The sequence below is a fragment of the Mesoplodon mirus genome (genome assembly GCF_964341445.2).
Source record: "Mesoplodon mirus genome assembly, chromosome: 10".
Classification (NCBI taxonomy): domain Eukaryota; kingdom Metazoa; phylum Chordata; class Mammalia; order Artiodactyla; family Ziphiidae; genus Mesoplodon; species Mesoplodon mirus.
Window position 1 is genome coordinate 106,655,636 of NC_138986.1, and position 24,562 is coordinate 106,680,197.

The window sequence follows — 24,562 nt, forward strand, 5'->3', positions numbered from 1 at the left end:
CTTCTAAACTTCTCAGGTAGGGGCTATGCCATATTCTTCCCCCACATCCATGAGGCAAATACCCAGAAAACTTGTAGGAATTTGATAAAATTATCCAGTGTATTATTGAGACAAGACTGACATTTATGTGCTTTTCCCTATTGGTTGCAGTAAAGCATGGTTTCAGGAAAGGAGTATATATATCAGAATATATTAGATCTCTTTGATTTAGAAATCATAGAATTGGAAGTTATTGATTATGAGATTAAAATACCAAAAAGATGAACACCACATCAATGATGTCACTAAATTTTTTAATGGAAATTAGTGTACAGCTGTAAGAATTTGAGTTTTGATAGATTCCTATATTAATCTGAAGCCGGAAAAATGATGACAGGGACTTCCCTGGTGGTACAGTGGCTAAGAATTCGCCTGCCAATGCAGGGGACACGGGTTCGAGCCCTGGTCCAGGAAGATCCCACATGCTGTGGAGCAACTAAGCCCGTGTGCCACAACTACTGAGGCTGTGTGCCACAACAACTGAAGCCTACGTGCTTAGAGCCTGTGCTCCGCAACAAGAGAAGCCACTGCAATGAGAAGCCCGCGCACCGCAACGAAGAGTAGCCCACACTCACTGCAACTAGAGAAAGCCCGCACGCAGCAACGAAGACCCAATGCAGCCAAAAATAAATAAATTAAATAAAAATTTATTTTAAAAATTTATGACATATCATAATCGCAGGAGATACACAATATGGGCTTTGAGAGGTCACAGATTGTAGCCTTCATAGTATAATCAACCATAAATCTTTGTTAGTGTTTGTGTATGTGTGCATGTGCACACATGTATGTGTACATGCATAAGATCATGTGTAAAGGGATACTCTTCCAGAGTGGTTTTCCTAGGCAAGGAGCATTTTGTGATATTTTTCCATTTTATAACTTCATGTTATATTTTTTTCATTGAATAGTGGGTATTGCCAAAGCAGGAAATTATTTTAATAGAATTTGAAAAAGTATTAAATAATTATCCCTTGCAGTTAAGACCTCATATGATTGTTCTATATTGTCATAAGGCATATAAGATCAAAATTATGGTATGAACTCTGGAAGCCAATTTCAAAAACAAAACAGTTCTCAGATTATTTTGCATACACAGAAAAATTCATGAGTTTCAACAGTTGAAGCTTTATTATTTATGCTGTGCTTTAACTACAGATCCATAATAGGGAGAGGGAAAATCCTGGAGCTAGAAACAAAAGTGGATATACCTACATTGTGGAGGTTTAAAAAAAAAAAAGTTTCTCTTGTTGAAAAGATGCACATGAGGAGAGAACTGAGCATAATAGCCGAGGACCCTCTGGATGTGGAACCAGTAAGGACAAAGCAGGTTTGGATGGCATTCCATACGCAGACCAATGGTGGTATTTTTAATATAGTTGGTTAAAGGGCTTTATTTAGCAAGTTACAGTTGACCCTTGAACAATATGGGTTTGAACTGGGCAGGTCTACTTATATGCAGGGTTTTTTTTTTAATAGTAATTACTACAGTACTACATGATCTGTGGTTGGTTGAACCCATGGTTGCAGAATTGCAGATACAGAGGAACCACGGATATGGAAGTCTGACCATAAGTTATTTATACAGATCTGTCTACCCATCCATCCATCCGTCCACCCATCTGTAGAGAGAGAGAGGGAGTGAGTGCACGTGCTAGGTATTTACAGAAGTAGATATGGAAGTGCGAGGATATACAAACACACACATGTGTATGTGATGTATATAAGCATGTATACCCACGTTTCTATTTCAGGGCTGGAGCAAGGAAAGTGTAGAATGATCCTGGAGAAAATTTACTGTGCCAGAAAGTAGGAAAGAGTGGTGGGACGTGTAAAAAGATCCAGCTTGAAGAGACTCACACTGGGTAAATCTGAGCAATTTGACCCTAAAATAAATAATTATCATACAGAATATGAATAAAAAAAGAGGAAGGGAGGGAAGGAAGGGCTCTCATAATAGAATGCCAAACCATAAATATATAGAAGGAATGACGTAATGTAAAAATCATTATTTACAACCATCATAGTAATGATAGGTTCTGGCAAGAGTAATCAATGAATTATAAAACTACTGGTTGAAAGTTTACAAGGAGCAGGATGCTACAAAACCCAAAATATCTCTCCACAAAGTATTGATCACAACAAGAAATACAGTAGGTATAAATTTGGTGAACACTACCTTAGCCAAGAGGTGAACATTATCAATAACAGAACAAACGAACGTTTTAGATCTCTGGGGTATGATATACTGAGAAGGACGCAACGTTGCTTCAGGATTATTTCTGACAGAAATAAACAACCCGATCTTATCACAAGGAAGCATCCACGTTGAGAGTCTCCTGTTTCACAGTTATGACCACAGGGAGCATAACTGGCCAAAGGTCCCAGCTGCTGCTCTTAAATCCATCACCACGTTTGCCTGGAGGCCGGCCTTGCCCCTGATTGCTCCTAGTCAGCACAGCAGGGATCCTAAGGCAGGCCATTTCTTGGAGACCAGGATTCCTCTGTCCAGTGACCTGTTTTCAAGGACTCTGACAGCCTTGAAGGATTTTACGTAGATGACAAGGCAGTCTCGGATGATTTACCAAATCTTTCTTCCAAATCTTCACTCAGGGTCAGACTTGCACTATGCGCTGATAGTTCTGCCAGCCTTCCAGAGCTCCCTGCCATTTTCTCTCCGATGTTTCCCCTAATGAAATATTTGTTCATTAAAGTCTTTCTCAGCACTTTGCCGTCTAGTTCTTGGAGGACCAGGACAAACCCCAAACCCTAGAAGCATCCCTTTTTGGCTCTTTCTAGTAACCTTCCTTTCCATATGGTAGCCACTAGTTTGTAATGGTGTAGATTCACTTAGCCTATTTTGTACTTGATATAAATGGAGTCATGTAATAGGTGCTATTTTGTGTTGGCTTCATTTGCTCCAGAGTATATCCATGACATTTATCCATATTGATGGGAGTGGATACCGTTGATTCATTTTCATTGGTGGATATTATTGCAGTGTGTAAACATATCAAAATCTATTTATTAATCCCATTATTGGTGGGTATTGGGTACTTCCCCATTCTTGGCTATCACAGTTAGTGGTGATGTGAGCAATCTAGAATGTGCCTTGTGCACTTGTTTGAGGGATATTTCTATGGGTGGAACCAAAGGGTTATAGGGTATATGTTCAACTTTGGTAGATACAGTTGACCCTTGAAGAATGCATGGGCATGAGGGATGCATCTGAGTCTTTTATTCCATAGATGTTTTTAAAATCTCTCTCACTTTTGGCCCAAGAGTGCTGCGTTTGGGTTTACGGTGTTTCTTAACTTTGAAATAGTCCAATTTTTCAATTTTTTCTTTCACAGTTGGTGATTTTTTTGGTCTTAAGAAATTCTTCCTACTCCAAGGCAAAAAGGCTGTTATCTTACGTTTCTTTCCTAAAGCATCATTGTTTACTTTTCAAATTTAAGTCTGCAGATCTTCTGGAATTTATATTTTTATATCCTATGCAGTAATGATTAATATTTTTCCCATATGGATATCCAGCTGACTGAGAACCAAGAGTTGACCCTTGGACAACATGGGTTTAAACTACACAAGTGCACTTATACGAGGATTTTTTTTAATAGTAAATACTGCACTACTACACGATCCAAGGTTGGTTCAATCCTCAGATGCAGAATTGCCGATTATGGAGGAACCATGTACGTACAGAGGACTGGCTATAAGTTATACTTGGATTTTCAACTTAGCAGAGGGTTGGCACCCCTAACCCCCTTGAACCCTAGTTCAAGGATCAACTGTATTAGCAAGAGTTCTTTCCCCTCTCTGCTGCAGTGTTTTCTTTTCTTTCTTGTTTCTTTTGGCCGTGCTGCGTGGCTTGCAGGATCTCAGTTCCCTGACCAGGGATTGAACCAGGGTCACCACAGTGAAAGCGCCAAATCCTTACCACTAGACCACCAGGGAGCTCCCTGCAGTGTTTTCTTTTTACACGTTGTTATAATGTCTGTTTCAACATGGATTTTGATGTCTATTATCTTGTCTATCCTTGAGCAAACACCAGACTATCTTATATTGTAGATTTATAGTAAGATTTAATGTGACTCATATCTTTCTTTTCATTCTTCTTTCAGATTGTCCCAGCTCTTCTTTTATTTTTTATTTTTATGTTTTTTTAGATGTTGGGGGTAGGAGTTTCTTTACTTATTTTTGCTGTGTTGGGTCTTCGTTTCTGTGCGAGGGCTTTCTTTAGTTGTGGCAAGCGGGGGCCACTCTTCATCGTGGGGGCCACTCTTCATCGTGGTGCGTGGGCCTCACTATCACGGCTTCTTGTTGGGGAGCACAGGCTCCACACGCGCAGGCTCAGTACGTGGCTCACGGGCCTAGTTGCTCCGTGGCATGTGGGATCTTCCCAGACCAAGGCTCAAACCCGTGTCCCCTGCATTAGCAGGCAGATTCTCAACCACTGCGCCACCAGGGAAGCCCCCAGCTCTTCTTGTAGCTCTTTGCTTTCCCACATAATATTTGTAAACATCTCATCAATTTCCAAGGGAAAAAATGCTGATGTTTTTATTGGGGTTTGATTGAGCCTATAGATCATTTTGAGGATTACTGATATCTTTGTAATATTGAATCTTCAAGCCATGAATATCACTATTTTTAAGAATTTCTCTTGGAGAAAAATAAAAGTGGATCCCATGTAATAAAATGTACATAAATAGACTCCAAAATATTTAAAGGACCTACATGTGAAAGATAAGTCTAGAAAGTTAATTTTTAAAAGGTAGAAATATATTTTTTCACCTGAGGAGTTTCAGAAGCACAGATATGAAGAAATTATTGGTTGATTATCTTATAATTAAAGATTTCTATTCCATGAAGAACACAATAGAAAAATTTTAGAAACACGTGCCCAATTAGGAAAGGATACCTGTAATTGGTAAAACTGAAAAGGTATTAATAATCAGAATATGTAATAGAAATGAGGAAGAAAAAGATAGCATCCACATTAGAAAATGGGGCAAAAGTTGTAAGTAGACACTTATAGATGAAGCTACCAAGCATTTGAAAAAAGATCAAACTTATTAGAAATCAGAGAAATTTAACTAAAACAAGATACTACTATACATTTAATACACTAGCAAAATGGTGATGAGTCGTCCAAATGAAGGTAAGTGGTTGCACAAAAACCTGACGTGCAACTCTTTGGTAATCTGGACTGGTGTAGCCGTTCAGGAAGTCAATCTGGCTATATTATTAAGGTATACATATTTGCTATGAAATAATTTCCCTCGGGTATGTACTCCAAAGAAATTCTCAGATACGTCTATAAACAAATGTAAGAAGATGTTTATTTTATTATCATTGGCATGGCAGTTGGAAGAGTACAGGTAAAATGTGGGTGCAGAAAATGGAACTCTATGAAACAAATTAGATAGATGGGTGAATGTTTTTTTTGTTTGTTTGTTTTTCTGCGGTACGTGGGCCTCTCGCTGTTGTGGCGTCTCCCGCTGCGGAGCACAGGCTCCGGACGTGCAGGCTCAGCAGCCATGGCTCACGGGCCCAGCTGCTCCACAGCATGTGGGATTTTCCCAGACTGGGGCGTGAACCCGCGTCCCCTGCATCGGCAGGCAGACTCTCAACCACTGTGCCACCAGGGAAGCCTGGATGGGTGAATCTTAAAAATATACTCCTGAATGAAGGAAATAAACACCAGAATGAATTTTATGACACAATATTATTTATATGAATTGAAAATATACACAAGTGCACATTTTGCACAAGAACACACCCAAAAGAAAACACATCAAACAAATTAGAATGGTAATGGTAGCTTACGGGGTAGAGAAGGGAGTGGAGGGTGCCATAGGGAACAGGAGGTGAATAAATAAAACTTAATCATGTTACCGTATTTCATCATGCTATATCCAAGATTTCACTTTACTTGTAGTGGAAAGAAATCCTGTGTGCTATGTTGGCTTAAGTCAGGAATAGTTCTTGGAGGATATTTTCCTGAAAGAATTTGGAACACATTTTTGAAAAAATCTTTGTTTATACTATGGATGATCTTTTTTTGTTTGTTTTGTTTGTTTCTTTAATTTCTGTTTTGTGGGTGTGTGTGGGATCTACTTTATTTTGTATTTCATTCATCTGATCTTATATTTTTCCATCTGCCTTCTTCAGTTTTATTATTCATTTATTAATTTCCTGAAATGGATGTTTTCTGAATCAATTTTCAACTTCCTTTCTACTTTGTTTTGTTTTGTTTTGTTTTTGTTTTCCTTGCTGTACGCGGGCCTCTCACTGTTGTGGCCTCTCCCGTTGCGGAGCACAGGCTCCGGACGCCCAGGCTCAGCGGCCATGGCTCACGGGCCCAGCCGCTCCGTGGTATGTGGGATCTTCCCGGACCAGGGCACGAGCCCGTGTCCCCTGCATCGGCAGGCGGACTCTCAACCACTGCGCCACCAGGGAAGCCCCCCTTTCTACTTTAATATATGCTTTTAAGGCTCAACATTTCCCTCTATGTATGTGTTCAAATCTCCAGATCCAATTGTGAATTTGAATGTTTCTCTTCATGGTTCTGTCAATGTTTGCTTTATAAAGTATCAGCTGAAGTTATTAGTTTCTGAGAATTTGAAACTTTTATGACTGTGAAGTGTCCCTCCGTATGTCAAGTAATGCTTTTTCCTTCCCCTTAAAGTTCACTTGGTCAAATAGCAATGTCACAGATTTTATAATTACAGAAATAACTTGAGACCTAGGATGTTGATGTCTGTCTCTAGAAAGGATTTTCTCTTGCTTCTGCACGGGTTGTAAGATGCTAACAAAACACGTTCACCTTTACACAATTTCAGGGAATGAGGTGTTTTGGCGTTTGGCTTCAGTCCCTGCCAAAGAAAGCCCAGTTTCCTTCTCCCCTTATTCCAATGGTGAAACTCTTTGGGGTTTACCAGGAAGCCTTCGTGGCTGGTAATGCTTTTATGTCGCTTAGCCTCTGGAAGACGTCCAAAATTCTACTGAGTTTGTACGCCTTTCAATGAACAGAATCTACACTCTTCTGAGGCCTACACAGTAGAACGGCAAGACGGCCTGAGACCTTCTCAGGGATTCCGGAAAGTGAAAACCAGAGTGAAAACATGTAGTCCAGAGCTCGTGCCGGTAGGCACCCCCGCAACCACCCTTGCATTCTGGGACATGTAGTCCAGAGCTCGTAAACTCGTGTAGTCCCATACACTGCAGCTACAGTAACGCCTCGCTGTAAAGGTTTACCCGCGGAATTCTGGGAAATGTGGTCCAGGAGTTCCGGGTTAGTCGCAGGCACTTCCGCCCCAGGAGGACACGCAGCAGCCATGTTTTGCCTGAGGACGGAGTTTCAGGTCCGCTCTTCACGACCCATTCAAGCTTCCCCTTTGCAGACCTTTCATTTGGGGAGAAAGAGGAGGAGCGGCTAAAAGCGGAGGTTTGAGGGCCTGGAGTGGTGATGTACGTCCCGCGGGCGGAGCTTCTTTGCGTTTGGTAACGTACCCGGGATGGGGTGGGCTCAGGTCGTGCCTCCTGGGGTTTGAGGGTCTCCCCGGTTTTCTTCACCCCTAACCTGACCCCGTCCCCCACCTATGAGCTAGCCCTACCGCTTCATACGGCGTCACACTGGGTGAGTTGCTTAACTCCTCTGTGCCTCCGTTGCTGTTCGGTAAAAGGGGGGAAAAAGGAACGCCTTGTTAATATAGTGTTGTGAGAAGAAACGAGATAGCACAAGTAAAAGGTCTACAACTGCCTGATACATTGTTGGTATTAATACTACGCTAATTCGGGAGGCACCCATTTCGCAGCGGGATTCTGTGAGCCCAGGAAGCTGAATTGTCCTGGACTCCTGGCCTGTTTTGGGAGGAGAGGACTTGTAGCTGGTACGGGGGCGGAAGGGGGTGCGGTATGAATTAGTGGGGATGGAAACACAGCCCTGGTATTTCACAGTCTCCTTTCCTTCCCCAGCCCTGGCTTCTCACAAAGCACTGCACGGAGGAAGAGGCAACAGAGCCCCACGTGAGTAGGACTTGGCATTCTTCTCCTTAAGGTATTCCTATAAATTGTAGAACGTATGAGACATGGGTAACGATGATAACTGAGCCTTGGTCACTAATTTCCATTCTAAAAGCTTTATGCAAATGAACACATTTCCATCAGGCGGTGGCTCTGTGAATTGGTACTGCTGTTTTCTCTACTTTAAGGCTGAGGAGCTGGGGGCAGGGAACACAACCCTGTTGGCCCATCCTCACCCAGATGGTAGGAGGCAGAGCTGGGGTTGGGACCCAGGCAGTTTGAGTCCAGCAGCTGAGTTTGCTAATCCCTTTGGTATATTCTCTTTGAGCATAGGGTACTGGCTAGAATCATATCATGAAAGGAGGTCGGGACTTAATTGTGGGGACCTTGAGAGCAAGGTTTAGGCTAATTTATGAGTTTTTAAGATAGTTTTCTCAACTGGGTCATTTATTTTATTTCAAATAATATGTATATCATAGAAGTAGCATAATCATTATGGAAAAATGCAGATATATACATAAAGAAAAATTTTAATTATCTGTAACTTTAGGATGTAAAGATACCAGTTGTTAATGTTTTCGTGCCTTTTTGTCTGGTTACTCTTTGTGTATGTTTCTGTGTAGTGGAGGCTGTTTTTTGTGGGACTGATGTTACACTGCAGTGCTACTCAAATTGTGGTCCACAGACCAGCGGCCTTGGCATCACTTGGATAGAAGTGCCCAGCCTTGAGCCCCATTCGAGACCTTCTGATTTATAATTTCTGCGTAGGGGGTCCAGGAGGCTGCATTCCAACAAGATCCCGCAGTAATTCACATGCACGTGAAAATTCGAGAAGCTCAAGAGAGGGACTTTTCTGGAAACTGAGGCCGAGGAAATCGACCCTGCTGGATGTCACAGATAAAACTGAGCTGGATTCACCAAAGGCCTACTTAGTCCAATGATTTTATTCCCCCACTAATTATTGTCAACTGTCAGGGCCCCTTTCAGAATCCTGAATTGAGCAGAAGACAGCTAGCAAGTGTAGAGTCAAAATGGAGGTCGTTAGAAGTTGTGACGATACCTCTCTCCCAAGCTTTGGGGAGTGGAATCATTGCCATCTTTTGTACTAGATCGAACCCGGGCCCCCTGCATTGGGAATGTGGAGTCTTATCCACTGCACCACCAGGGAAGTCTCCCATTTATTTCTTAAACTTTCCTATATTTATAATGATATAATTACAATTCAGATTCCTGTCTTTTTTTCATTTGAATTAGGTATGGACTGTCAAACTATTTTTTACTGTTGTTGCAGAATCCTGGCTTTTATTAGTTCTCTTTACCTCTGTGCATAATTGTCAAAAGGGTACTTCCTGTTTAAAAAGAAACTTAACGTCTTTTTATACCTTTTGTAAAAAGTTGTCCATGTCAATTTAAATATTATTGTTGCAGTCACAAAATCTTTAGGAAGACAAGCAGAGATTTTCAGAAGTCTATAAAGACTCTCACATAACAGGGCAACAACGTATGACCTCCACATGTCTGACAGTCTTCTGTTGGTAGAAATCACATCTCTAAGGATAATTTCTAACTAAAATATCATCTGCTTTACCGCAGTTGCTAAGAAATAAGAAACCCTGACAGTGGTGTTCTCAGAGCTTCCTACCTTATGAGGATCTCATGAGGTGGATGCCTGTGTTCTCCCCTACTGGCAGAGGACAGAACTGAGGCGAAGAGATGTGAATAACTTGCCCAGGGTGACACTGCTCGTGAATGGCGTAGCCTGATCAGAGCCCATGCATATTGACTCCAAAACCTACTCTGACTTACATGGTCTCTGTTTACACCATACCCAGAATAAGAATGACCCCTGTGGAAGCTGCAGGCACACTGTGAGGGGGCCACTGCGTATGGATGGGCAGGTCATTCCTCACACAACCACTGAGGGGGTTCACGGGGGCATCTGGTATCTGCGTGGGGCTCTGCTCATCAAGCATAATCAGCTGTAGCCACCCCGAGGACTGGGAGCCTTGGTAATTCACAATGAGCACCACGTGGGTTAGTGACTTCTTTTTCTTTAAACCAGTTTCCAGTTTGACTTCTTCTTTCCCTGTCTGTCTTGCTAGGACTCTGCACTGCCCCAGAAGGAGAGAGAAAATGAGCACATTCCAGGTGAGTAGAGCTTGCCTTTCTTGCTGTTAAAAACGCCATTTTTGTACTCAGGTTGGACACAGGTTTTCCTCCTTTTTTCTCTTTTTCTTTTTTTTTTTTTGATTGGAGTATAGTTGATTTACAATGTATTAATTTCAGGTGTACAGCAAAGTGATTCAGTTATACATATATATACATATATTTTCAGATTCTTTTCCCTTATAGGTTATTACAAAATATTGGGTATAGTTCCATATGGGTTTTCTCTTTCAAGGAGAGTCTAAGCATATGAGGACCTGAGTGTGCCATGTGTGCTTTTTTTAAAATTCCTGTTAAATGTAATTGGTTTCGGTTTTAATTTGTTTTATTTCATCATTTTTTTATTTTACAAGTAAAAGAAAAATTAAGGGAAATGAAGGACATCTTCCAGTCTACTGCTTACCTGCTTACAAATTAGCTGCTTTTATATTTCTGTAATCTCTTCATCATATGTATTCATGGATGTGTATTTGTATTTATAACATAGATACAGTTTTAAATTGTTTTTTTCATTTAATACTAGCTAACGTTCACTTTTAATTGCTTTATCATGTTCCTGCAAACTTATGCACCTATTTTTTTTTTTCTGGTATGCGGGCCTCTCACTGTTGTGGCCTCTCCCGTTGCAGGGCACAGGCTCTGGACGCGCAGGCTCAGCGGCCGTGGCTCACGGGCCCAGCTGCTCCGCGGCATGTGGGATCTTCCCGGACCGGGGCACGAACCCGTGTCCCCTGCATCGGCAGGCGGACTCTCAACCACTGCGCCACCAGGGGAGCCCTGCACCTATTTTTTAAACTATTCTTCATTCACAGACATTTAGTTTAAAGACTTCTCCTGTTTTAGGAGCACTACAGTGACAGTGTTCCTGATTTAACCTGTTTCTCAAAATATCTGTTCTGAAGAATATTGCCCCTTTTTGCCCTTAACATAGTAGGTTTAGGTATTCAGAATTTAAGAGGTATGTTTTACATGTGGTGCCTTGGATGTTTTTTGGTAGAATATCCAAATACGGCAGAGCACAGCAGGATCAAACTGCTGCTTCACGCAGAAAAAATCATGTATTGTTAGAAGTTTTCTCACGACCAGAGTTAGATTCAGTCTTCCCCATGCTTGAGTCAGACCCTTTGTGTATTTTATTTACTGGTTTGTTTCTTTTTCCATCTTATATTTTTTTCTAATCAGAGTAATACATGACCTTAGTTGAAAAAGTCCAGTGGTACTTAAAGCACTTGTCACTGCATAGACAGCTCAGAACAACTGTATAAAGAGGTGCTTGGTTTCATCTTTGTTTTAAATATAAAGAATCGGGGTTGTGAAAAAAGGAGGAACCAAAAAAAAAAAAAAAAAAAAAAAAAAAAAAAAAAAGGAGGAACCAACTCAGACTCACCCAGAAAACCAAGGGTCTGGAGTCAGAGTATTGCATTCAAGCGAAAGACAGGAACGGGGAAAGAGAGAGTTTTCATTCAGAGACCTGGCACGGCCTTTTGGTTAGTTTCCACATATAACACTCCTTCTCAGCTGGTTCCCACCTCAGTGAGAAAGCAGGTGCCATCAAATACTGCCAGGACTAAATTGGTAACTGTTTCTGGGGCACCTGGCAATAATAATTAAAGAGTGAAAGCTTTTTAGTTCAGGATCCAGTGGTTAGAATTCTAGGGAGTTTACTTATGAGTTGTCTGAGAGCCCCAGGTAAATACACAAAGCTTTCTCTTTCATAGCTGCACGTCCGGTGAGGCTGAGGAAAGTCAGTGTGTGGCATTGGCAGGATGGAAGGAGGGGGTGCTGGGAAGTCTGCACACCTCACAGGAGCCGGAGCAACTTCCCATCCTCCTCGTCTCCTCAGGGCTGCCCCTCTTCCACTGGCCACTGGGTATAAGATTGAGGTGGTGTTGTTTGTCGTAGGAGGCGGTGACCTTCAAGGACGTGGCCGTGGCCTTCACAGAGGAGGAGCTGGGGCTGCTGGACTCGGCCCAGAGGAAGCTGTACCAGGATGTGATGGTGGAAAACTTCCGGAACCTGGTCTCAGTGGGTGAGGACAGCCTTTCTCTGTGAGTGTCTTTGTGACCTTGGTGTTTCAAGGCTTTGGGCCTCTTGAGGTGGTTCCCTGAGTTTGGGGACCAGACTTTTGCAATTCCTGTGGGACACGAGAGGATGTCTCTGGTCTTTCCAAACAGTGTGTTTCAGGTCCTTTTCAATTATTTTGTAAAAGAACTGTAAATCGACAGTATCTTGCTGTACCTTGTGTATTCTTCTTCAGATTTCCCTCCCCGCCATTAGTGGATCATAAAGCCAATTTATTGAGCCCTACGTGTGATTTTTTAATGAAATAAAATAGTATAGAAAATATCAGAGTTTCTTAGGAAGAGTACAACACATTGCAGCAGAAACTCTGGGCGATGGCATGAGTGGTGTGAGAGCCAGTGGGAACAGATTTCATGAAAGGAGACATTGGTTAGATATAGGTCATTCAAGCTTCGTTTTAGTAATGTATACTTTTCTACCTGTGTATCTAGGTTGTGAAATAAATGCTGTTTCTTCAGTGGGTCGTGATACAAAGTTTGAAAAACACAGCTTTCAATACCTTGAATATGCAGTTGGAACTCAAATTTCTAGTAAACTTTCGCTCTAGCCCGTTCATGTGAACTTGTGACTTTGCATGTTCTCATTCTTCAAACGAGATACAAAACATATAGAAAGAGAAGAGAGGCTTTGGTTGATGAATTCAGCAACCCAGATAGAAATTTAGGTGAGAACCAAGCAGCCGTGAGTTCCTGTGGTTAGCTCTCTATCTGTTTTGCTTCTCACCAGCCCTGTGCTGTCCATCACCTGGTCCCAGTTGGAAATCTCTTTCCAGGATTATTGCATAGTCTTTGTACTGGTCACCTGTTGCCACCCTTCTCCTCCCACAGTTTGTTCTTTAGGTGGCAAAGTGATCTTTTGTAACTTTAAGTCAGGTTATGTTCTTGTTTCAAAATTCTCTTGTGGCTTCTTTTACTTAGAATAAAAACCACTTAAAGTGGCTTCTAGAGCCTTCTGTGGGCTGCTGTTCGTTCTCCACCACCTCCCTGAATACACCACCTCTCCTCCCTCTTACCCTATCTTTTCCAGACCTGCAAAGGATGCTTCTGCCACAGAGCCTTTTCCTGGTCCTTCTCTCTGCCTGGAATACTCTTTCACCTGTAATCTTTTAGGCCTCTACTTCTTTCAGTCAGTCACCTTAAAGATGAGGAGGTGGCTGTCCTCTGACCACCCTATGGAAAATACAGTCCTCTCTTTCTTACTCTCTCTGCCCTGCCTTGTTTTGTCTCTAAGCGTTTCACTCATGTACATTTTGTTCACCTGTTTCTCACCTCTCTGTCTTCCACTGGAGGGTAATCCAGGAGTGCAGGAGGAATTCGGGCTGTTATATGTTTATTGCTCACTAGCCTCAGTGCTTAGCATAGTCTTGGTACATGACAGGAACTCTTAAATATTTCTTGAATAAACGAATGAGTTAATGGATAGAGAAATTAGCCTTCCATGAAAATAGCTAGTAGGCGGTGAACAAATCCGAGTGAATAAGGGATATTGCTAAATGTTTTTTTGTCTTCAAATGAATTCCTAGCCTAATTCTAACTTCTCAGGTGCCCATGATGTGTGTATGTGTGTGTTTGCCTTTCTGTACAAGTTGGCCCTCATCAACTTGCACAAAAAATATGTATAGAACCTGTAATTATAACCAAACTGAGTAAAATGCTTTCCCTGTGACTTTCCTTGAGCTCCCAGTAGCAGAGCAAATTCATTTGGGGAGGAAATAGTGTTTTGAATGAGGATTCTTATGTCTACTTCTTAGGTAACCCTCCCATAGAAGGAAAGAAATTTCTATTTCCTTATCCCTTATACCAGGGGAGAACAGGTCTCAGAAAACAGCCAGCTGGTGAGTTAGCCTTTCCCTTAAAAGATTTGCCCCGCTGCGTCCCATTTGCCTCCTCCAAAGCCCACCTCACTAATAAGAAATCGATCTTTGTTAGCTCTACAAACATTTTGTGTGTGTGTGTGTGTGTGCATTTGTATGTACCTTGTAGAAGGCATTTTAGATAATGTCACCTTGAGTGCTTTGATCATTCTTTAATAGTTTCTAGTCTGTTTCTTCTCAATACTTATCACAGGCTATGGAATTTATTCCCAGCTCACTCATAAAGCCCATTCTTCACTTTGGAACTCATTCTTGTTAAAGACCAATGTATCTGTGTCCAAAAATTTTCCATGCTGTTTTTAAAGAGACAGCATTCTTCCCTAGCCTCTAAATTTTGACTCCTGCTTGGCAGGGGGAGTGGAGGAACATATTAGGCAGCACAAATGCCTGAGAAGGATCCAGTGCATAGGTCTTCATGCTTTTTTTTAACCCCACTGATTCTTAGACCCTTTTTTAAAATTAATTAATTGTTGGTTGCATTGGGTCTTCGTTGCTGCATATGGGCTTTTCTCTAGTTGTGGTGAGTGGGAGCAGCTCTTGGTTGTGGTGCGCAGGCTTCTCATTGCAGTGGCTTCTCTTGTTTCAGAGCACGGTCTCTAGGAACGCGGGCTTCAGTAGTTGTGGCACGTGGGCTCAGTAGTTGTGGCTCACGGGCTTAGTTGCTCTGCGGCATGTGGGATCTTCCCGGACCAGGGCTCGAACCTGTGTCCCCTGCACTGGCAGGCAGATTATTAACCACTGTGCCACCGGGGCAGTCCCGGTTTTTAGCCCCTTTCATATCCTCCTCAGCACTAACCCCTTTGGTGTGCTGCCGCCTCGGGTGCAGCCTTTCAACTTAAGCAAAACTGTACTTTCCAGTCCTTTTCCTGTATCTGATACCTGACTTGTAAAAGCTGTTTCGCTTCTCTGACTTGGTTCAAACTTAACCTGGGATTCAGAATGGTAGAGAATCCTAGAAATCAAACTGAGTTCACCTGTGCATGCATTTCTTGAGCCCTGACTAACTGCTAGGCACTGTTAAAGCTGTGAGCACAGCAAAATGCTTGTCTTTATTGATACTGTGTTATGGTAGGAATGACATGTAATTTTTGAAAGATGATTTAAATAGTATGTCAGAGTAGTCATTTGGTTTTAAATGGGTTTCATTAATGCTAAGTATTTGGGAGTTTAACAGACCATCTCTTGGTTTCTGTTAGTATATAAACCAGAGAACTTCATTTGTCGTGCGAAAGATGAGCTGAACCATCCTGAGGCTCATTAAAGTCTCATACTGTGTCTTAAGTGCAAAATCTTGAATCTTTGAACAAAGCTTTCACGTGTCCACATCTCTGAATTCTCTGTCCTTCTAGAAGAAAACAATCAAAGTGAGTTGAGGGCCGTTCAAGACAGAGGATCACGTGAAGAGCTTTCCTGCTGGCAAATCTGGCAACAAATTGCAAATGACTTAACCAGATGCCAAGACTCCATGATAAATAGTTGTCAGTTCCACAAACAAGGTGATTCCCCCTGCCAGATTGGGGCAGGACTCTATTCAAATTTCTGAAGATGAGAACCGTATATGAAATGATAAAGCAGGTGATCCCAGTAGTAGTGGAAATGCAAGGTTTGCAACTTTGAGAGCCCAGGATTCTTGGAGGAAAACTTCATTGGCTGAGTCACAGAATGATCAGCATAGACACCAGCAAATTTCCATGAAAAATAAACGGTGTCAGTGTAAAGAGGATGTTGACACCATCAGTTGGATTTCACATCACCTTGATGCTCATGGAGTACACAAGGGTCAAAAATCTTATGGCTACAGTGACTATAGAAAAGATAGCACGAGGGTTTCAACACTGGATCAGAATACCATGATTCACACAGGACAAAAACTTTACCAGTGTAATGAACGTAAAGAAACCTTCACCGATCGCTCCACCTTTGATCTTCACCAGCAATTGCACTCAAAAGAGAAGTCTCATACGTGCAGTGAGTGTGGAAAAGGCTTCCGTTACAGCTCGGTTCTTCATATTCATCAGAGAGTTCACGCGGGAGGAAAACACAGTGAGTGTGATGAGTGTGGCAAGGAGTTCAGTCAGAGCTCACAGCTGCAGACTCCTCAGAAAGTCCACACTGTAGAGAAACCATTCAAATGTGGGGAATGTGGGAAAGGCTTCAGCCGTAGGTCAGCACTTACCTATTCATTGTAAAGTCCACACGGGAGAGAAACCTTATAATTGTGAGGAGTGTGGGAGGGCCTTCAGTCAGGCCTCTCACCTTCAGGACCATCAGAGAGTCCACACTGGGGAGAAACCATTCAAATGTGACACATGTGATAAGAGCTTCAGTCGGAATTCACACCTTCAGTCCCATCAGAGAGTCCATACGGGAGAGAAACCGTACAAATGTGAGGAGTGTGGGAAGGGCTTCATTTGTAGCTCAAATCTATACATTCATCAGAGGGTCCACACAGGAGAAAAACCCTACAAATGTGAGGAATGTGGGAAAGGCTTTAGTCGGCCTTCAAGTCTTCAGGCCCATCAGGGAGTCCACACTGGAGAGAAATCATACATACGTAATGTGTGTGGTAAAGGCTTTACTCTGAGTTCAAACCTTCAGGCACATCAAAGAGTCCATACAGGAGAGAAACCATACACATGTAATGAGTGTGGGAAGAGCTTCAGGAGGAACTCCCATTATCAAGTTCATCTGGTTGTCCACACAGGGGAGAAGCCCTATAAATGTGAGGTATGTGGGAAGGGCTTCCGTCAGAGTTCATATCTTCAAATCCATCAGAAGGCCCACAGTGTAGAGAAAGCTTACAAGTGTGAGGAGTGTGGGCAGGGCTTCAATCAGAGTTCACGACTTCAGATCCACCAGCTGATCCATACCGGTGAGAAACCATACAAATGTGAAGAGTGTGGGAAGGGATTCAGTCGTAGAGCAGATCTTAAAATTCATTGCAGAATCCACACCGGAGAGAAACCGTATAATTGTGAGGAGTGTGGGAAAGTCTTCAGGCAGGCCTCAAATCTTCTGGCCCATGAGAGAGTCCACAGCAGAGAAAAACCATTCAAATGTGAAGAGTGTGGGAAGAGCTTTGGTCGGAGTTCACACCTTCAAGCCCATCAAAAAGTCCACACTGGAGAAAAGCCATACAAATGTGAGGAGTGTGGGAAGGGCTTCAAGTGGAGCCTGAACCTCGACATGCATCAGAGGGTCCACACAGGAGAGAAACCATATAAGTGTGGGGAGTGTGGGAAGCACTTCATTCAGGCCTCAAGTCTTCAGCTTCATCAAAGCGTCCACACTGGAGAGAAGCCGTACAGATGTGACAGATGCAGTAAGGTCTTCAGTCGGCCTTCACAGCTACAGTCTCATCAAAGAGTGCACACAGGGGAGAAGCCTTACAAGTGTGAGACCTGTGGTAAGAGCTTCAGTTGGCGCTCCAGTCTAACAGTTCATCACAGAATCCATGCTGCTGATAAATCCTATAAAAGTGAGAGGAGTGGTAAGACCATCAGAGAGCCCACACACGAGAAAAGTTCCATAAAATGAGTAAAACAAAAACAAAAACAACTCAGGTGTCATGTGAATTCTTCCAGTCATCAAGTTCAAAAGAAAAAAAAAATCATTTGTTTCATTAAAGTCGGTGTTTCAGCCATAGCTCAACATGTCCCAGTAGTCAGGAGGCCACACGGCAGAGAACTCTGGTAAATGGTGTAGTAAGTTGGAACTTTGACCTCTATTAAATATTAGGGGAGAAGCCTTAGTGTGAGTTTTAGCAGGCCTTGTACAAAAGTATGATGAACATGCCAAAATGTATGCCCATTACAACGTAAATTCCACGAATGCAGCGACGTTTGTTCTGAATCTACAGTCTGAACATTGTCAGCTACTTTGTAGGTGCTCGATATTTGTTCAGTTAATGAATGAGGAAAAACTTTTTGAAAATTATGTTGCAATCCCCTCCAAAATTTCATAAAAATTTGTATTCAGAGCAGTTAACCTAAATCTGGCCTTAAAAGTAATTCAGGGAGACAAAAATTTGAAGTGTTAGAAAACCACTCAGTATTGCAATTTGTAATATTAATGTGGCATCGTCCTGTTATGATGAGCTCCATTTGTCTCCCCCCAGCCTCGCTTCAAGTTGGATCTTATCTTGGACTTCGTCTATCTAATATTCTGTGAATCTTATACAGTACAAATTTAGTTATCTTTTGTGACAGTATAGACTTACTGAAAATGGATTGTTCATCTTGCAATACAGAAAGCATACTGTTGACCCTTTTTTCAGGAATGTCAAGGCAGAGGTTTAAGTGTCAGAAAGAGTTACTAATGACAGTGACAGAGGACAAACATTTCTTAGTAAATGAACTGATCGTTGGTTTCTTATTCACCACATTTCCGTCTAGGTTTTGATGTGATTTTCTCCCAAGGGTTTTAGCATTACTTTCATCAAGACTTCTTAAGTAGAGAAAAGAGGCTGTTTGAAGTAGATTACTTTTGTCAAGTTCTCTATCTCCTTACTCCTCTCTGGCCTGAGATAAAAAGAAAAAAAATATTTGTTGAAATCTGGTAATTTCATCAAACATATTTATTCAACGACTGACTTGCACACTTTTTCCTAGCGGTGGATTGAAAAATTGATTTTCAAAGTGAAGTTGCTGAGTACATATCAAAACATAGAACGTGCGTCCCTTTGATATAGAAATCACAGAATAGGACCTTATAATTAGGAAATTCAAATAGAAAAGGTGAGTAGCATGTCAATGTTACTAAATTTTGTAAAAGTGAAATATTCAATAGGAATGTCTTTATATTTTAAGATAGTTATGTAATAACAGGTCTGTTAAAATGATGGCTTAAACTTAATGACAGAAGCATGTAACAGTTTAATGTATTTTAGGTAGGTACATCACATACCTTAATCAAACATGTATGTGTGTGTGTTAATGCATCCTATCATCTGTAAAGGGATATTCACCCTTAGGTAAACAGTGGCAAGGTTTTCAGGGATTTTTTCCACATGTAACTTCCATATTTTAAATTTTTCATTGAGCATCAATTTTCCAGTAAAATACTGTTACTTTTATAGTAACATAGGTAGTAAAATAATGTAAAATATAATATTAAAAATTACTAAGAACATATTAATCCCTCACAGTAAGAAATCCTATCATCATGAGGTATACATATATATGGCCAAAATTAAGGAATAGACCTCTAGAAATCAGTTATAAAAAGAAAAAATGTATATGGTTATTCAAAGATACAGAATAGTAGTCAGTGTAACGGTCTATTTATAATTAATGCATTTGAAGTTTAGGATAAATCCATGCAGCCCAGAATATTCTGTTTTAATTCCAACAGTAGAAATTTACACATCCTAGTTCTCCTCATCAGGCTTCCTTACTGGGTGAATGGATGGATAGCTCGGGGTACCGGCTTGTCCTTTCAAGTGCTTGGTCTGACTGGAGAAGTAGCTGGGTCGTTCCAGACACTATGACACAGAGAACCATTAGCTGTGGGAAAAAAGGAACTTACCCCCCAAAAAACTTTTTAAAATTGTTTACAAAGTAACAGTGATTGGGCAAATCCTGAAGATAGAGAGTGGAAATAGGTAAGTTTTAGAGGTAAAATTTATCAACGATTCCCTAAGGAAAAATGTGCATAGGGAAGAAACCTAGAATGATGGGAACAAGTTGTTAAGGAGGAGGTTTGCATACCATTTCCTACTTCTTAGTCATTTCACTGATGTTTAACACTTACTTGGTTAAAGGGCTTTACTCAGCAAAAGATGTATTTAATGTGAGAGGCAGGTTTCCAAGATTGGTTTCCTAGACCACACCTTCACATGTGTATGTAAAGTCCATGCTACCTCAAATTGCATTGCATTAGATGTCAGAAATCCTAGGGCTTTCTTGTTTGGTTTGGTTTGGTAGCTATCAAACCACCAACTCTCAAGGTAATTTGTAGTTTAGTGAGTTAAGTCAAGGGCTGGAAAACTACCTCCTGTGAGCCCAACCTGGCTCATTGCCTTTAAAGCTTTATTGGAACATAAAAGCTCTTTATTGGCCCATCCATTTATTTACCATCTTTGAGTGTTTCCCATTGTGCTGACAGTGTTCAGTGGTTGTGGCGAGCACTGATGGCCCACAAAACCTAAAATATTTACTTTCTGGCCCTTGAGAGAAAAAGTCTGTTGATCCCTGTGGTAAGCCCAAAAGGTTTGTCTCTGTAAGTGAAAGACCACAAGTAGAGCAGAACTTAGACTTGGTTCAGTGAGGATTCCAGAGAGGTTTCCTTTTTGATTCTCATATCTGCCCTTCTGGTTGACCTTGTTCTTTAGTTTGGTTCAAAGACAGTGGTAGCAACTAGGGACTACCTGTTTCTTTCTTCACATTCAATGAAAGAGCTGCTCTTCCATTCTTAGTGTTGAGTAGTTCACAACTCACTCCCAGTGCATGGCTTCCTCTAACCTTGACTCCCACCTATGCTAAAGACTAAATCTTTAGCTTTGTATCCAGTTCCATTGGCCTTTGTAGGGCCTTCAGTTTCAACTCCCAGTTGATAGCTTGAGCTCGAAATCTGTTTTTACCGTTGGGGATTTTCTGTCTTAGCTTTGAGCTTGGCTACATAGCAACACTTTGGGGGACTTGTTATAATCAGCATTTCTATCTGTCTTTCCTTCCTTTTTATTTATTTATTTTTTTAAGGGGATCCAAAGTCAAATTCAGTCAGTGGCTGAATGACAACACATTGATTCACAACCTTGTAGATTCTCTTATGTCCTAGGGCATCAGTGGGAAGGAGTAGAATCCTGGAAATTTGAGGTGGAAATACATGGGCAGATTCCAACAAAGCTGAGGCCTGTGACCTCTGACCTGTGACCTCTTAGTTGAGCCTGCTGTGCTATTAGAAGGAAGTCTGCCTCTACTCTGAGATAGTTTCCTTGCAGGGGTCTGTGGATCCTCAAGACTTGCCTCCACTACCTCTCGTTTTTCCAGACCTAGTAATCAGACTAGAGTCCTTGAAATGGGGACGGGAGCAGGGAAGGGGTGGGTACCCACCGGGTATAAAGGATGCCCATGAGGAGACACTCTCTGCTAAAATAAGGAATTGTATAATTTATATCAATAGAAACCTGAGAAATAATGTGTGTGGATTTTGTAGGTATTGAAGCAGGTGGGAGTAATGTAATATTGGGTTAGGCTGGATTTGTTGATACGAGTGCATTCAACACCCATTCCAGACTCAGCGTGTTAGCTTGGCTACCTGGGAATGCCTTCAACAGTTTGCTCAAATGACTGACACCTGTACCCAAAGTTAGCGTATGCTAAAGTCAAAATGCCAGGACTTTCTAAGTATGTTGTAGCAAAATTTCTTGACGTTGGCATGACTGACATTTTGAACTGGATAGCTCTTTGTTGTTGGGAGCTGTCCTGTGCAATGTAAGATGGGCCAGTGGCACATACTCTTCCCTGCCACCCTAGTTGTAACAATAAAAAGTGCCTTGAGGGCTTCCCTGGTGGCGCAGTGATGGAGAGTCCGCCTGCTGATGCAGGGGACACGGGTTTGTGCCCCGGTCCGGGAAGATCCCACATGCCGCGGGGCAGCTGGGCCCGTGAGCCATGGCCGCTGAGCCTGCGCGTCCGGAGCCTGTGCTTCGCAACGGGAGAGACCACAACAGTGAGAGGCCCACATACCAAAAAAAAAAAAAAAAGTGCCTTGATACATCCGTGTGCACCAGCCACGTGGGGCTCATTCATAACACAGCTCCTTAAAGAAAAAAGTCTCAAGGGGCATCCCCGGTGGCGCAGTGGTTGAGAGTCCGCCTGCCGATGCAGGGGACATGGGTCCGTGCCAGGGCCCGGGAAGATCCCACATGCCGTGGAGCAGCTAGGCCCGTGAGCCACGGCCACTGAGCCTGTGCATCCGGAGCTTGTGCTCCACAACAGCAGAGGCCACAACAGTGAGAGGCCCGCATACCACACACAAAAAAAATGTCTCAAGACACTGCCACATATTTCCTGGGAGGGGGGACCAAAAGTGTCCCCAGCTGAGAACCACCATTGTAGAAGGTTTACAAAGGCATAGGAATGCCAGACCACTGGAGTGGTTTTATCACATAAGATCTGCTCACCCAAACCCCCTATGTGCCCTGGGAGGGCTCAGAGGACACTTCCTTTGCCAGAGGTTTAAGAAACGTATTGGTGAGAGGAGCGTTAGCAGTCTTGGAATGCTCTGTAGCTGCTCTTCTCTGCAGGCCAGGAATGAGAGGGAAAGTATGTCATCATAATGGGCTCCCTAAATTCAGTGAGGCTAATGGGATCGTGGGGCATCATGGGTCAAGTGGAAACACTTCATTGGCAGAGATAAAGTGAGCGTGTTTTTCACAATGAACAGCAAAATGAAAGGGCTCATTAGAATGCTTTGATACACAGAGATTTTTTATATTTGCTCATGTGCTATCTCTAGGGCTGAAATAAATGGGAAGTCTACTAATACCCTACTTGATTTGAATCAGGAGAAAAGCTCTAGGTCTGATGAACATGTCTGACCGGAATCAACATGGGAGTTGTGCTCCCTCAGCCATTTCGATAACATGAGTCAGTTCCCATTTCCAGAGCATCTTGAATGAAGGGCAGGCCGGGTCCCCTTGAGGGAGGATATACCCTGGTTTACTACCAACTATCCCGAGGGTGCTTTCTTCTCCCTGGAAGGGATAAAACAACTGAGGTAGAACAGGAAGAGACAAGAAGCTCTCCAAGCTCTGCTGGTCAGGGTTACCCTCCAGCGTTGCCTTAATGCTCAGAGCCACACACACCACAGTGAGCTTGGCTCCAGATCAACTACCACGCAACGAAGGTTCTGGAACATTTCCATATCTCGGGGGACCTCATTTCCACGTGACTCTCTTTCCTATTCCCCTTTGTCACAGAAGGCTAGGTCCAGTGGTCCGGGTGAGATCTCAGCTCAGGCCCAAGGCTCTCAGACCTCAAAGTTCTGGTCCTGCAAGGGCCCCTGTCCTCTCTTGAGACCACTCCTGGCTCTCTCTGCCGAGAAGGAGCTGCTGGCAGTACGTCCTCTAAGAGTTGAGGTCCATCGTGCAGACCCTGAGAAAACTCCTAGGAAAAGGCTCCACCTTCTTGTTTAAGTCAACAGAGCTCAATTCCTTTGGAAGTGCTGGGTGTGTCCCATTTGATGCAACTTCAGAGCCATTAGGTAAACCAGCACATGTGTGTGGCCCCTTCCCTTAGACTCCTCTGGGCCCTCGTGACATAGGCTCAGAAGACTGCCAGCCTCAAGCCTTACCTCTTCCAAGACCACACCGTCTCCAGGATCTTCTGTCCCATGAATCTCAGTTGCTGTGTGGAAATCAAAAGAGAGGAAAGAGCCTGCCTACGGGGTCTCTTTGGGCTGGGGCCTTCTTGCTTCTCTTCCTCCTCCTCCTCGTCCTCCTCGTCCTCCTTGTCCTCCTCCTCGGGGTGATTTCGGATTCCACATTGCCCATCCACTGGGCCATGTTGAGATGAAAGATACGGCAGCTGAAGCCCTCCAGGACGCCGCCCTTCACGTGCTGCTGGAGGACCTCCAAGGTGGGGAAGACTCGGCAGCAGGCCATGCACCTGAAGCCGGTCTCCATGGTCACCATCCAGTCCGGTGTCTTGGCCCTGGGTGTCTCCTCGACGGCAGGTGACCCTGATGGGCTGCCTGGCTCTGCCCTTTCCTCATACTCTTTCTCCTCCCCAGTGGGCTCACTGTCAGACAGGAGGTTTTCGGTGGACACATCAGAGGGGTAAGTGCCTACTGTGCACGCATCCTCAGGAAGGGTCACTTCTTCTATTGTCAGCTGCTTTTCAGGCAACTCCAAGGGTTTCTTTGTCTTCCAGGAGACAGCTACACCCTTGTTCACTTGTACCTGCATGTAGTATATTTTCATGCCCCTTTCCTCTTTGTCTGTGTGCAGATCGTTCTTACAGGGTGAAGAGGGTGAGGAGGAGACACAGTGTGATGGGGGAGCGGTCTCCCCTTTTTCCTGAACCTGGGCTAGGGGTGCGGTAGGCTGGGCAGTGTCTCGATGTGATCTCCGGATTCCTGAAAAAGGAAATTAAAAACATAATAACATGCATGGGCCATGCCAGAAGCTGAGGGAGCAGGTGTGGTAGACGAGAGAGGGACACTTGCATGACGTAGCTATGTCGTGAGCTTGGTGTCTGTTGGCCGTAGGAGGCAGTGGTGTATCTGGTGTCATCTGTGGGCTTTTTTCTGCGTGTTGGGGGATACTGGAGCGGTGTCTGTATACACGGGTGTGGAGTACAGTGGTGAGGACTGTGGTATGTGAGGGATGCGGATGGATGCGTGTATGATGAGGAGTGTGAGTTTGGGAATATC

At 43.0% G+C, this 24,562-nt stretch overlaps 1 protein-coding gene across 1 annotated transcript in view; it reads right to left on the bottom strand.

The window, feature by feature from the left end:
• LOC309811220 (protein FAM170A-like) overlaps nucleotides 1-24,269 on the bottom strand; it is a gene marked incomplete at both ends in the record, with an annotated part of 208,729 nt that extends 184,460 nt beyond the window's left edge. Inside the window, one exon of the mRNA XM_082633808.1 lies at nucleotides 23,685-24,269. Within this exon, the coding sequence (XP_082489934.1) occupies nucleotides 23,685-24,269 (585 nt within the window). The remainder of the gene's footprint in view (nucleotides 1-23,684) is intronic.
• Nucleotides 24,270-24,562: the final 293 nt, after the last annotated feature.